The following is a 16,105-nucleotide window of genomic DNA, read 5'->3' on the forward strand; positions in this document are numbered from 1 at the left end:
CGGCATGCCAACCCAAATCTGAGAGTAACTGTAATACTATACACATTTTATCAAATCGACAAAAATTTTAAAGCACTAAAAACAAAAATATATAAATAAAAAAAGGATTTTATCCATCCAAGCATGAACCGACACAGTTCCTGTACAAGCTTTATCTGATTTGGACTTCATATATACATGCTCAAAATACAAAAGTTTATCCAGTCATGCTTACAAGCCTAGGTGCAACTGCTCCCAATGAAATAGTGTGGAAAGTTTCCTCCTAGGAAGGAAAGAAGACGAAGATGAGGATTTACTGTCCAGAGAAATCAGCAGGCAGAATCACAGCAGCAACACCAATGACTGCGAGCTCGCTCTTCCCCCCACCCGCCCAAAAAAAATGCAATCCTTTTGTAATGTGAACTGAAGTCCAAAACTTTTAAGGTAAAGCCACAGCAGAGCTTAAGATTTGGTCAAAATTTAAGGTCATCTGATGCAATTGAGATATGCAGCATTCCATTTGGAGAAAATGATGAGGACCAGAAACTTCAAGGAACCTGGTTACAGGATTGGTAAATCAAAAGCCCGTTTCCCATCTGCATAAGGTTATAAGCAGTAAGTCAGCAAAATTCATCATTGGTCATCTTTTCTTTATTAAAGCCAAAACAAAGCTGCACACATGCTTCTGTGTTGATGAAAGTTCATCTTTTGAAACTATCATAATAATGGTGGAATCAAATTCAAATTGTTTCCACATCACATTGTGGGCATGCTTCTTCATCTTTGGCTTTGTACATAACATTTATAGAGGATAATAAATTTAAATAATCAGAGAGTATTCTGCTACCAGGTTCACCACAAACCACAACAGGTATCAGATCATCTAGAATTCGGACTGAAAGCATGCAACTGCATAGATAAATGAAGTGTGTTGCTCACAGAGTTCGATCCCCACTATCAAAATTTCAAAACACGCTATTTTTTTCTTGAAAAGTAACCAAGCAGGTTATTTGTCAACAACATGAATTGTTTGGTCATAAAATAGGGGTATCTAGTGTGGTAATTTGGCACCGCTTATCAGAAGAAATTAGCATGATCCTACTTAAGATTTACCATTTTACCAGAATAGCAGAAACTGTATGACTGGAATATTACTGCATCAATTTATACTTAAGCAGAAAGCAAATCCATCTATAGACATTCAAAATTTCTTCACATCCTCACTATCAAACAAAATTGAACAGTAGTCAGACTATCATGCAATCCAAATACCTCAAATTGTCAGTCCCAACAGAAACTGTATAACCGGAATATTAACGCATTAATTTATATTTAAGCAGAAAGCAAATCCATCTATTGACATTCAAAAATTTCTAAATCAGCAAAATTGAACAGTGTTCAAACTATCATGCAATCCAAATACCTCAAATTGTCAGTCCCCCCCACCACCCCCCACATTGGTTTACATCAGATATATTTAAGAAATTTTGAGTCATGCAGCAACTTATGGGCTTATTCGGCAATCAGCACTTCAGATTGAATGCTTCTCGCGTAAATAGCAAGTCATTCTCATAAGTGGCTATCCTCTCAAAACTGCACTCATAATCAGGCACCTGATTTCCATCCATTTCGAACATCCTCCAGTAACACATTCAGTATATAGCACAAGTTCCAATTTCTTTCAAGCTATTATTTGAGATCACTCCCTCTCTACAATAAATATAAAGTTCCAATCAAATTTATCCTTCTAGTTCAATTTAAACCTCTACAGAACTACCCACAAATACAAGTGCATAAATGCACTAGGGCATAACCTTATATTATCCAACTTGCAAAGCAAATTATTTATTTACTTATTCTCCACCTTTCCAATTCTTATCACAACAATTTACCCCACACCTATAATATCCGAATTGTATTCTAACAGCTGTAACACAGTTTTCGCAAACTCTTCAATCAATCCTCCTCATGCCTGTCACCTGGACTTTTTGGAGCCTTCAACATAAACAAAGCTTCCCACAGGCATTGGCATAAAAATTCTATGCACAATACTTATCATTCCTAGATTAAATGAAACCTTAAAAATAAAAAATTTATGGTCACATTCTACGAATAAATTTCGTACAATGACTTTCAGAAGAATCAAAACTTTTTCCAAAAATAAGAAGTGATAAATAGAGAGAGCACAAACAAAAGGAGATTCCATCTCACAAAATGAGAACATCTTTAGCACAAGAGACTGTTAACTCCGGGAGAGAGAGAGAGAGAGAGAGAGAGAGAGAGAGAGAGGATGCAGAGAGAGGAGGCTCAAAAAATGAGATAGAAATTGGGCACTATAGAAGCAAGACCCAAACAGAGTCATACCCTTGCCTATGGAGCATCTAAGTGGCAATTCAAATGTCTGCATATGAGTAATGGAGCATTCAATGAATTCATAATGTCAATATTGCAATGCAAAATTGAAAGATGGTGTTTCACCTTCCAGTTTAGCACATCGATGTATTAATGGCCTCCAAACAGTTTTATGTCAAGACAAATGTCAACTTCTGAAGTTTGAACTGCTCTGTGGCAGGAGCAGCTTTTGAGCCCCAAAGAGGAAACGCCATTGCACACAACAGTTCAAGCACTAGAACTAAATGCAACTAATTTCAAACACCTATCCAAGCCCTGCAGTAGCAAGTAGAAGAGAAACAAACATAGTATTTATGCGACTACTAAAAAGAGGACATTTACAGGTAAGTGGAAAAAAATCTGCAGGTATTTCAATTAACTATGATAAAAGGAGACATAATTTCATCCTCAATTAAAGTAACCATGTTAAACTTAAATCATGGTTATAACCAACTTCTGCGCATGATGGCTGCTTGAAGAAATTTTTGGAAGGTTTTTTTTCCCCCCTTACTATTAAAGTCTCTAGGGTTGGTACCGAAGACATAGGGTCAAGTCCTAACTTCAGAAGGGATTTATTTTATCCTTAGGGGGGTTTACCCCAGCTGTCTAGATCATTACCTTTGGACCAAAAGGTAAGATCAAAAAAAAATTTAGCAGCTGTTGTTGCTCAATCTAGAGATGTAAATGTATCCCAACCTTCTTCACATCACATTAATTGTAACGTTATATTCGTTTATAAAAGGAAAATTCTATTCATACTATAAATACATATGCCTCAATGTAGCATTTCATGTGTTATGCAATAGTTTTCATTTTTCGAAAATCATTCTACTCTTAAGGAATTGAAAATCCATGATAAAATGCAACATTGGGGAGTTCTAAAATTCTGCAGGAAGTTTCTGTTTGGATGGCAAAAATACAGGGGCTTGTGGAAGATGTCGAGAACACTGACAAATTATATCTATGCTATTGATCACTCAGTGGTGCTCAATAACTTCAATCAAAAGCATGAATCCCCATTTTGGCAACGAATACTAAAAGCACAAATTTCACTTCAAACGACATACAACTAAAAAGTAATTAATAAGACACGCAAATATTTATTGCTTGCCTGGGTTAACAATTAAGTTATTATTTTTAAACACCATTCACATTACTAATATATTGTACCAATCAATTATTTAATTTTTAAATTTCATACAGCCACATTAGACATGTTAGAATACCATCTAAATATCACCATATTGGTAATGGTATTAGAAGACAACACAACATCCATACGAAGACATGCCCATGACACTGTTGGAGACATTATGATGCAAGGAAGTTTCCTAGACCAGAGGAAGTTCCTAATCTTTTTTGTGACAGCAGTCGGTAAGAATTCGTAGGCATGGACCATGCCATGTGCCATTGAAAAGAATTGCATGGGGATTATATTCACTAGAATTTTCATGACTGGGGATCTGAAAATGCACTAGTGTTATTTAGTACAAGATTATCACTTCCTAACTAGAATGTGAAGAGATCCTCGGCTCCCAGAGTGGGTAGCCTTTCTTTCTTTGATGGTGGATTTGGTATATGTTCCATGGCAGATCTTTTATTCCAAAGATCATTTATTAAAAATAGGCTTTATTGTACAATCAATTGGGGGATTCAGCAGATCATTTATTTGTACATTATGGAGCGGCAACATGATTGGACTTTGGTCTTTTTATAACCGGTATTCATCAGATTTCACTTCAATCAATGAAAAAAAAAAAAAAAAAAAATTGTGGGATGGAGCCAAAGGAAGCATAAAAGGAAAGTTCAGAGTTGTAGGCTTTCTTACTTTGATGGTGGAATTGGTATAAGTTCAATGGTAGATCACTTTATTCCAACAATCATTTTAAAATAGGAATTATTGTGCAACGAAACCAAGGATTCAGCGGATCATTTATTTGTACATTCTACAGCGGCAGCATGAGTGTGGACTTTGATCCTTTTACCTCTGATATTCATCAGATTTCACTTTAATCAATGAAAATGAGTTTCTTAAGGGATGGAGCCAAAGGAAGCATTCAAAGAAAGCTTAGAGTTGTATTCGTCGTATTCATTTGCAGAATTTTGAAGGAGAGGAATGGGAACATATTTGATAATTGATAGCATAGAGTTGTTGAAAATGATCTTCCTAAAGAAGTTTCATTTGTTCAGAAACCCAAAAAATCCAAGGAAACATTTGACTTATCTACCTTCTAGTGTCTCTAAAGCAGTAAGTTCAAAATATATGTCTGTAAAATTATGCATGTATAATAAATTTTGTTTTTTGATGAGCACATGAATTTTTATTCATCAAAAGAAATATTTTCTTATTCAGAAAACATTCAGTCATCAATACAAAATAAAAGCTATAACCTAAACATTACATGTTATATTCACATTCCATTTTCCAAAAAATGTCATTCCTCTCAATAGGGCAATGACTTTTCGGTTTAATCATCACCTTTTCCATCTATGCCTTTTTCAGTCATTTATTATCCCTTCAAATGCCATCTAAATTTTTAAAACTGAAGCATATTGAAATTGATGTAATTGAGCCTAATGTTCATTTTGTTGATTTTTTTTTTTTTCTCATGCAACAAAGTTTGGCAGTTTTGGATACTACACAGACACACCCAATTCTTTGGGGATTCTTCCATAACCATCTTTGGCATCCACCACAATCAGCCAACCAGGTGAAACTGATAAGCTGTTTCAGGATCACAACAATCATGATATTATCTCACATATCAAATAGGGGATGTTTCGTATCACATTCAAAATTATGAAAACTGGCAACAAGTTTGGTTGTATTCCCAAAACCAGAAACAAATTTTTTAACATGATTGAATGCATGTTCATTTTTGCCCTTGGACCAGGAAAAAATATGCTTAAGAGTAATGAAAAAAGTGCAAAGCATACAAATTTAAAGATATTATAATAAAAAATACGAATTACTGAACTTTCTTTCTAGTACTCCAAGAACAACTTTATTGTTTATGAAGGCATGAAAATGATGAAAATATTTTTTGAATGATTTTTATTTTAATATTTACATGGAAATTTTATTTTAATTTTTCTTCCTTCAAAAAACTACATACACAATGACTTAATCTACAAAAGATTCAACACATTACAACAAGTGAGAACCAAAAACATATGGTTTCAGTAGTTGCCACAACAACTCAAAAAGGACAAAGGAAACTAAAAACTAACACAACTAAATGCATTGTTTTCACTGTTTCTTCTCTAAATTGCAATGAAAATAAGATATAGATATGATACCAAACAGCCCCAAAGTTATCCATAACCAAAAGATATCCCCATGTGGCTTAGGAGAACTCAAATATCTAGCAAAGAGGAAAAAAAAAGGCAGGGGGTGGGGGTTGGGGAGAGCATTTGATGACTACCGTAGTCCTCAAATTACTTTCTCTCTCCCCTGCCCCCAACACCAAGAAGAAGAAGAAAACAAAAAAATGGTTGAAAATAAACCAAACAGAAAATTAATCTTTTATTTAAAATTGGCATCCTCATCAATGAAATAAAATGAAATAATTTCTTAGTGTTTTTATTTTTATTTTTATAACATAAATAACTTCTTAGCTTTCCCCATTACTAAAATCTAATTCAGTGGATAGAGAATTACACAATCCAACTGACAAATCATCAATAGCTTTCTCTTAACTTTTTTGTCAGTACCTTAGAATATTAAAGCATCTACCTCAAATAGTAAATTTTGAATTTTCAATAACAATTACGATGTATCTTCTAACCTCTATACCCAAAAGGTACAATCTCTTTAATCAACAATTTCAAACCATTCAGGCTCAATCAGCATATCTCAAGTACAATTCTGACATAAAAAATGGTTTGCAATCAGAAAATTTAACCATATTGTCTTAAACTGTGAATGAACTCAAATAGCCCAGCCTCACTTTTTTAACTTTCAAACATGGACAATTTGGATGGTTATCCATTTTTTGAAATTAAAGCCAATTACTTTTACAAATCGTTCTTTTTATGTTTAAAAAATTTAAATTACTCATTACTATAATTTGTCTTAAATAGAAATTAAAGTGTTATGGACAATATAAGGGCATTTTAAGGAAAAGGGTAACGTAATAATTTGTTTTAAATAAAAATTATAATGTTAAGGATAATGTAAGGGCATCTTAAGTTAAAGGATAAAGTAATGATAACGAAAAATGCCCTAGAAATTAGGAACACTGCTTCTCTTTCTATAATAGAATTCTTTGTCTAATAGTATACATATTTGAAATTACAATTTACTAGTTTATAAGCAGGGCAAGCGTCTAGGATTTGCCTAAGCAGCACCCACACCCAGTCAGATCTTGTAAATAAGACTACTAACCAATGGAAAATTATATTGGGTACTAGGAAAGCACCCAACCAGATTGTATAAATAAGACCATAATACTTGATAATGGACACTATCTCAGGTATTGGGGACTGGCTACACTAACTTCCAAGAACAAGAATTTACCCCAAAAAATGATATATGTACACAAATTGGGGTCCTCAATGACAATGGCAGCTATTTTCTTGACAATAATAATCCTAGAATGGCTTAACCTAACCAACTATGGATATGACAAACATTAATATTTGCTACATTAGGCATACGTGTAAGAGTAGGCTAATTCATATAGATGCACAACCATGATAGATGATAGATATAAGAAGTTGTGATGATATTTGATCCATAACTTATCTTGAATGAGCATATCAGCTACAATTTTTTGGCATCATCTTTAACCAAATTTAAAGTAGAAAATCCAATTATATTTAGTTAGAAAGGCATCTTCTGGCCTCTATTTTCAACTTACACTCAAATACATCATCAGTTTGTCACCCCTAGAAAACAGTAAATTTCAGCCTTTCCAGACCTCTAGGTTGCCTAGCAAACTCCTATAACTTAAGAATAAGGAATGACCATGCTACAAATTACTTTCTGCTTCAACAATTCAAAGAACAATAGAAGCAAAAAATCAACTGATCTGCAGACTTGGGGTGCAAATCAAGAAGGTATACAGCCATGCAATAACAAATAAAGGGTGCAAATAGACATAAATTTTTAGGGAAACTATATGCACCCATGACCTTCACTGGCAGTACACCACACATATCAAGCAACAGATATTATAAACCACAGGCATGTTTCCCTCTTTCTTATAAATGTCTTACATTTTGATAATAATTGCGAGAATCTCATATCCCATTATTTAGATGCATTTCAAGAGTAATATGCCATACGGCTAAGCAGAACTTCAAAATTCTGGAATAATTTAGAGAAACATTGCAGACAACGCTGACATGACTAAAGCAGTTGAGATCCTGCAAATGGAATCTTTAAAATTGTTACCCTGCATGAACATCAACGTTTGATGCAAAGCAGAATTAGAGAACCCTAGGAGAGGAGGCAAATGAATGAGGTAAATTTATAAAGAACTTTTAAAATGTATACCATAAACTTTGGAAATTACTTTTTCCAAAAAACAAAAAAAACAAAATTGGAAATTAAGCTATAATAAGCAGGCAGAAAACAGTAATTTCATAAAATCCAGTCAATCATGGAAGGTAGATGAAATGAAATGTTATGCCAATAAACAGCTCAAAAGGTCAAAACAACTCAGAACCAAAAAATTAAATCTACTTAAAAAACCGCACATCTCCAAAGGACTTCAATATGAAGTAGCACAAAGAATCAGACCATTACAGTTGAAACTTAAGAAAAGCTACAGATTGCACGGGAAAGTTCTCAAGAAGAAATATAACATCTAAACCAGAAAGAAAACAGGGTGCAAGCTAGATGAGTCCTAAGAATCCAAATACATTGTCAGGGGAAGTCAGCCTTACCTCAGAGCATCATGCCCTCAATATACTGGTTGTACCACAATCAAAATTGCACCAACTCTTCAAAAAGACTTAGTTGCAGATAGAAAGCTTCCCCGTCCATTCATCTGCCACCCCATAATCAAGGCTGAGTTCCCTCAAAGGAGGGATGTTCTCCATAGCAAACAGCATAAGGTGAGGGAACAATATATTATTATGGTCATATAGCACAAACTGTACCAGCACATTAGGACTTGAGCTGTGGCTAATATAACAAGCAACATTTCTCATTCTTGATACATCCATAGCAAAATCCAAAGGTGGAATTGAGGGGTATGATGGCCGCACATAATCAGAATAAATTTGAGATAAATCCCCCCATTCTGCCCATCTATCAGTAAACCGACTTGGGTACACCAAACTATCACCATTCATTGTAAAGACTGCGGCCTGGTCCCTAGTGAGAACAATTCCAGCATATTCACATATGAAAGCACCACCTTGGATCAAGTCCAGGGACCTTACTCCCCATCCCGTTTCCCTCGACCTAAACACTTCCAATCTATTCCTTACCCCTTTCTGGCTCACACGATTACGACAAGTTGGTGGACACCGACAAGAATTGCCACATTCAAAAATCAGTGGCTTGCCTCTCAAGAGAATTCCGTTGTTATCATAAGCAAACTCACCTCCATTCTTCATAGCACAAAAACAATCATCAGCACAACCCGAAACACAATCACATCCGCTACCATTGGCACCTTGGTGATATGCATATGGTGGGAATACAGTGGTAAGAAGATACTCATAATACATTGGTTCATGATCGTTGTCTATATCATTGTAGAGGAAAACTGGAACGTTTTCTTTTTTCATTGAAATATCAAGACTAACATAACCCATTGGTCTCGCTGACAAGGGTCTGTTCCTAAGATTCTCAGCAAACCTAAGAATTGAACTGCCCATTTCAGGTTGCCCATCAATTCTCAAAAGTTTATACTTGTAAACGCCAAAACCAGACTTACCCACATCAAACCAAGAATCGAGAATCCTATATAAGCCATCATAAACATAGACCTTCCCAGTGACACTGCCATCGTACTTAATCCCCCGAATCACCCTCACTTCAATCCCGTAATGCATGCTTCGCTCCAAAGCAAGATTCCCACCTTCCAGCTTTTGATGAACGCACTGCCTGGAATATTTGTCTTGCCCACCGTGACCTGTATAAATTATTACATCCCCGGCATCTTCGTCATCCTCGTACCCGCCCGACACGATGATACTCGTCGCAATTGGCTCACCATTCGAGCTCTGGCTCGCCGGCAGATAGTCAATTCCGGCTTGAGCTTGGCCATGCAATCCAACCACGCACAATTCCATTCTGAAAAAGAACAAGTCCCCAATGTAAACCCCCGGAATTGAACCCACAATTCTCTTGTCGCGATTCAGCCACAACCCACGATCCCTCATGACTGAAGCAGCCCTCAAGTCACCTCTTGTGCGCCGTCCCATACCCAATCCTCTGCGCTTCTCTTCCTCCACCATCGAGAAAATTCTTAGCGAATCGTACACCATTCTCGTCCTCCTCACCACGTCCCGAAAGTACCTCTGGTCCTCAATTCCAAGATCCGTCACCCGAACAAGCTCTGACGACCGCTGGTTCCGCCTCCGCGAAACCACGATGGAAGAGAGCTGATTTTCCTCCGGCACCGGCACAATTGCCCTCGAATCCGGGTCCAACACATCAACATCCCCGTACTCCTGCATCCTCTTGGCGAAAGCAGTCCTGAATAGCTCAGAAATTCTGTAGAACTCAGAATAAACATTATCCTCTTCGGAAAGGCCTTGCGGCAGCTCTTGAACAGAATCAGGGTTACTACTGGGGTTTGGCTGAGAATTAGGGAAAAAACCATCGTTGGGGTTCGGGAGATAAGTTTGAGGTAGGGGTGGGCTTTCGTCCATAGGTTCAAGCTTGGGTTCGATTTTGGGAAATATTGTGACGGCGCCGCCACCTCCAGTTCCAGTAGCGGTGGCTGTGGCTGTGGCCGTGGCCGTGGCCGTTGCCATGGTGGTAGCAGCTGAGGTAGGGTCAGGCAAGAGATTGAGGTCTTGGAAAGGAATCAGAGAACCCATTTTTAAATAGAGAAGGATGCGTTAGAGAGAAGAGAGAGGGATGAAGGAAGGTGGGTCATATGGGTGTGAGGGTTTAGCAGAGAGGCATGAAATGGGGGAAGCTGCGAGCGGAGAGAAGAAGCGAAGGGGGAGAGCTTCGGAAGGGGAGAGAGAAAGGAAGCAGGAAGGGAGACAAGGTGGTTTTTGTCAGGAATGAAGTTGAAACGGAATACGAGCAGTAATTTGACGGAACTGCCCTTGGTGTTAAAGTTATGATGTCTTGTATCAATCCTTTGGTATTTATGCACCTGGATTTGTAATTTAATATCTTCTTTTTCTAAAGTCCATTTATTTGAAAAAATACAAAAAAAAAAAAAAAAAATAGCAGTGCTAAACACCCATTCTATAATATATTAAGAATTCAAATACAAAACAATTTATCAATTTTAAGAAATAAAATAATAATAGAAATAGTTTTAAAATTACTTTACCTTAAAAAAAAAAAGAAGAAATGGGCTTCGTTTTAGAAAGAATAAATTCATAAAATACAAATTTATGAATTTATTTATATTTTTTAATATAATATTAAAGATTTCTTTTGAAAAAAAAATGATTGAATAAAAAAATAATTAAAAACTATTTTAAATTTGTTTACTTAATAGTACAGATATATTTGGTTAAACATTTCATTTTTTATTTTTTTTTTGGAAAATTGCATTCTTAGGGATGTATACATTTAATGACGTTTATAAATTACTTTTAATAGAATTTATTTTTGGAATCTTTATATTATATTATATTCGTAGTTGAGCACGACACACTATGTCTCTTTACTTATTACTATAGGCTCATTGTGGTCCGCCCCTTTCCCGGACCCACATACGCGAGAACTTTGTGCACCAGGCTGCCCCTTTTACTTTTTATTAATTACAACGATGAAAAATTCATGGTGTCAGCTGTATGCATATATCTGTACGAGCAACGCACACGCAATTTAATTGTACTATGTAAAATGCATTTCATTTTAAAACGCGTTTTCGTGATGTTTTCGATATGACAAATTTAATAATACTACTAATATTTTTGTAAATTCCTTAGAGTTACATTTTTTTTAATACCATTTGTATTCTATAGTGGTTTTCTAATGTCTCTATTTATGAACAATTAGGGCCTTATTAACTTTCTTAAACCATTTTTTAATGATTGGAGTCTCTTTGGCCTTCAATCATTTTATGCCATATACAAATCGTTAGAACCTCTTTAGACCATATGATTCTCAATTAGTCGTTTTTCTCTTTCTTTCTTTCTAATAAACTTTCCTTAATCTTGTGGGTTAGTGCAATTTGATTGAGAACATTAAGTAATACATGTGAGTTGGGAGAATCGGATGTAATGATGTTCGTAACCATTATATAGGGGTTCCTTTCTTAAAGTATTTAACCATTGAAACTATTCTTACAACTTACATATTTTTATTATTTTAAACTTCTATTGTGTAATGCCCCTTTCTTCGTTTACTTTTTCACTTATATTGTGTTTCTCTTTCTGTTCAATCATCTCTTTGTCTCCGACATTCTATTTCCATATTTTTATTTTCCATGGCTTCTCTTCTCCCCATCTAATGACCTTTATTCTTCTTTTGCCTCTTTGTTGTCATTATATATGTATAAAAAGTTCTTTTTTCGTAGTAAAATTAAAGCACATAGAAACAAGATATGAATTGAAGGTAAAAACTTAATAGGTACATAACATCTTCAAGTATTCGTCCTATAATGTTGATCTTCAATTGATCTTCTAGAACGACTACAAACTTTTCCTTTTGTCCACTTTCTTTTGTACATAAATTTTACATAGAAAAAATTATGTTAAGAATAGAGCATTAACTTATGACAAAAACATTATAATTTTACTATACCACATAATTTATTTATTAACTAATCAAGTAAGTTCTTTTGGTACATCATTATTTCTTGGGTATATCATATAAGCATGTTATTATTTTTTTTTGTAGCATGTCTTTATTTTAAAAAAAAATTAATTTCTCTTATAAAAGTTTAAATTGAATAATATATAATTTGTTGACTTTTTTAATTTGTGTGATAATATTTTTAAGGAGAGAATTAAAAACATATATCTAACATGCATTATGTTATTGTTGCAAGTACCAATTAGCTCTCATACATCACATACTAATATGCCTATATTTTTTTCTTTTAATTTAATTGATTTTCTATGATATTATAAGTCAAAGAATAGTAATTTTTTTTAATTTAATAAAATACAATAATTTATAGTGTGCCAATTAAAGGAAGTACTAATTTTTAATTTATCTTATGTGCATAATTTTTTTTCAATTTATAGGTTTATTATTGGGAAAGTAAATGATGCAAATTTATATAATTCACATGTGAAGCTTGTATTTAAAACTAGTCCATTCGAAGTATTCAAAACGAGAATCGTGAATTTTTTGAAAATAGTGGGATCCTAAGATGGGGGGTGAATTGAGTTTTTAAAACTTTTTGGCTAAGTTTAAATATTTACACCGATTCACCACAGTTCATATCTCATTCAGTATAATAATGTGTATGAAAAATGATGAACCTATACGTTCAAACATACATGTGCGACATATCACATATAACTCAAATGTGTGCATGCAAATAATTATAACAGTAAATAAACAAGCATACACATATGGAAATTAAAGTGCAGAAAGTAAATAAGATACACACACACACACACATGATATTTGTTATCAACGTTTAGCCAAACCAACCTACGTCCCTTCCTTGGGTATACCCCCCAAGGATTCTACTAAACCTGCTAATGGGCGGCGTAGATGCCGTTTACAATACCTCTCCTTATGGGGCGAGGAAAACCTCAGCTCAATTACCAGGTTGAGCCCAACTAATCTCCCTTACGGAGGTGGAGACTGTTGGTGTATATGTGTGCAATGCCCACCTCTCACGAGTTAATTGACACACTTACTTGACATATGATTTAGATGAGGTTGAAGTAGTAGACCGCAATGGTACTACGAAGACAGAAGACGTTCCCCTCTAAACACGAGAGTTTGGGGGTAGCGCCCCCGGTGGGAGGTATTGGGGCAATGCCCCCCGAGACGGTATGGTCTATCCAGTGTGAAGGGTGGGCACGGTATGTCAAAGACGGTCACTAATGTCAAAGACGACCACTAATGTCAAAGACGACAACTAATGTCAAAGACGGCCACTAATGTCAAAGTCAGCCATGGTAGGTGAGCTACCACCACCTACCATGGTAGGTGAGCCACCCATCTCAACTGTAAGATTGTGTCCCCTTTTGTTTTTCTATTTGTTGTCCATTCACCATTGAAACTCATTTAGTGAGTGCATGGTTGGACAGATTATTCTAATCCGGTTGTTGTAATAAAACTTTGTGTTATCTTTTCAATCATTTCTTCAAAATAGATCTCGGTGTTATTATTCTACATGGTATCAGAGCCAATGACTACTAAGAAGAAACAACTATAATTATTGAGACATTGCAATGATAGGAACTTCATCTTCAGCTACTGCATATCCACTAGCACTTCAGATACGTCCACCAACATTCACAGAAGGAAACCTAGAGGGCACGAACTACACTTTGTGGAAGTTCAAGATGAGTGCTATTTTGGATTCATATGAACTACTTGATACACCTCAAGGTATTGATCCATAACCGATTGGCACGCCTGATCCCACCAATCCTAAGGTTATTGTCCCTCTAGATGCTACCCTTGTCAAAGCATGGAAGAGGTAGAATGCATATGCACTTTGTGTTATTGTCACAAGTGTATCTGATTTTGTACTTACGTTGATCCAACATACATCCAAGGCTGCAGATGCTTGGAATGGTTTGAAGAATCAATATGAAACAAAGAACTAGACACACATTCAAAACTTGGAGAATCAACTTGCTGCAGAAAAGCTACATGACAGAGAATTGGAAGAAGTATTCATCACTAGAATCAAAAATCTGGGTGATCAGATGGCGACAGTAGGCATAGCAAAGACCAGTGAGTAGTTAGCTCGAAGATGCATTCGAGTGCTGCATCAGAATATGACAGTCTGGTAACTGCTCTTAACACGCAGATTAGAACTTCTGCACTAACCTTTGAGGTTTGATGCCTTACTGCTAGAGGAGGAGATGAGGCTGAGAACCAGAGAAAATGAAAGTAGTAGTGCTTTCACTGTGCAGATCAAAGGCAAAGACAATAATGTTGAAAAGAAGAAGGCAAAGAACAAGAAGAGATTTTCTGGTACGTACTACTACTACTCAGTGATGTGATTTTGTGCAAGTAACACTCAACAAGGTATTATCACTAATATGCTCAAGAGTGCCCTAATCAAGCTATTTCTTTGAAATAGTAAATATCAAATCTCATTAATAAATCAGGGTTTCAAAGAAGCTAATCAGATAATCAAACTATCTCAAAAGATTTACTTCAATGAAATGAGCACAAAAGTGGTTTGAAAATATTGTAGCTTGTAAAAAATATTTTGCACAATAAAATCAAGCTATAGGAATCTTGTAATGATAATGCAAAGATCCTTAAGTTTGTTAGTTTATCCCAACACAAGATTTATAATGTTCAAATATGTGGGATAAACTTAACTAAACTCCCCAAAATCAATATCAAATACTTAACCAAAACAATGAGAGTATTAGCTACCTTTATTAATCAATAACACAATATGACACTCTCACAAAGCTAAGATGTATCAAGGGAATGAAGATTTGAGAGTGCTTTGAAGTAAAATGGGCAATATGAGCTTTTGGAAAAAAAGAGGATTTTTGCTAATGATTTTCTTAATCTTCTTACTAATCCACACAAATGAACCCATATATATAGATCAAGGCCTAATTATGACCATTTAGGACATGTAGGGTATTATTAGGAAAGTTTTAAAACACATTAGAACTTTTAACCCAGTTCAACCCTTTTAACCTCGGTAAATAATTAAGTAACCCAAGAAGATTCGGGTGGCTGAACTTTAGTTTGGTCGCCCGAATAGACACAACCCTGAAAAACCTTTTTAAAAGGTTTAGGTGCTTGAGAATAAATTCGGTTGGCTGAACAAAAGTCAGAAATGTTATGTGCGCAGTTCGGGTGCCCAAAAATACGTTTGGTTAATCGAATAGAGGAACTCGGTCGCCGGGGGCCTGTTTTGAACTAAAAAGTTTGGCAGCCTGGGTTGGTGAAAAGTAACCTTCTAAGGGTTCGGTTGCCCAAGGGCGATAGGGTCATTTTAGGTTCAGTCGCTCGAAGCCTGGTCAAATTGCTAACTTTGCACTAGTTTGGGCGCCCGAGGTGTTTTGAACTCCTAGGGTTCGGTCGCTCAACCTCTCTCATTTTATGGCTATTATGTTCAATCTATTTCAATTTGATCCCCTGAATGGCAAGATATTATGGGAACTGTTTGTGCATATGTGTAGGGACCTAAGGTATTTTCTAAGGCCATTTTGAGATAGTCCCAAAAATTCGGCGTTGGTCGATCGAAGGGTGTCCTAAGGTCCTTTGGCTCCCTATGGTCAGAATATGGTCTTGTTGAGCTTACAATTACCTACATGCATGACATGCATAGATTATTACAAACCAATATAGATTATTACAAACCAAATTTAAAACATAAATGCATTTACAATAAGAATCTTCTTCTTCTTTCTTTTGCTCTTCAGATTCTCCATGGAGTATGCCAGAGTATGATCTTTAAGTCTTTCAGGCTTC

The 16,105-nt window shown here is 35.6% G+C and overlaps 1 protein-coding gene across 1 annotated transcript; it reads right to left on the reverse strand.

Annotated features, from left to right (window-relative positions):
• Nucleotides 1-65: 65 nt before the first annotated feature.
• Nucleotides 66-10,585, reverse strand: LOC131151801 (histone-lysine N-methyltransferase family member SUVH9). The gene is made up of 2 exons (XM_058103216.1): nt 8,263-10,585; nt 66-575 (listed from the first exon to the last, which is right to left on the reverse strand). The coding sequence occupies exon 1, from the start codon at nt 10,372-10,374 to the stop codon at nt 8,332-8,334; it is 2,043 nt and encodes a 680-aa protein (XP_057959199.1). The 5' UTR covers nt 10,375-10,585; the 3' UTR covers nt 66-575; nt 8,263-8,331.
• Between the last annotated feature and the right edge of the window lie 5,520 nt (nt 10,586-16,105).

The sequence above is a fragment of the Malania oleifera genome, chromosome 3, assembly GCF_029873635.1.
Source record: "Malania oleifera isolate guangnan ecotype guangnan chromosome 3, ASM2987363v1, whole genome shotgun sequence".
NCBI lineage: Eukaryota > Viridiplantae > Streptophyta > Magnoliopsida > Santalales > Ximeniaceae > Malania > Malania oleifera.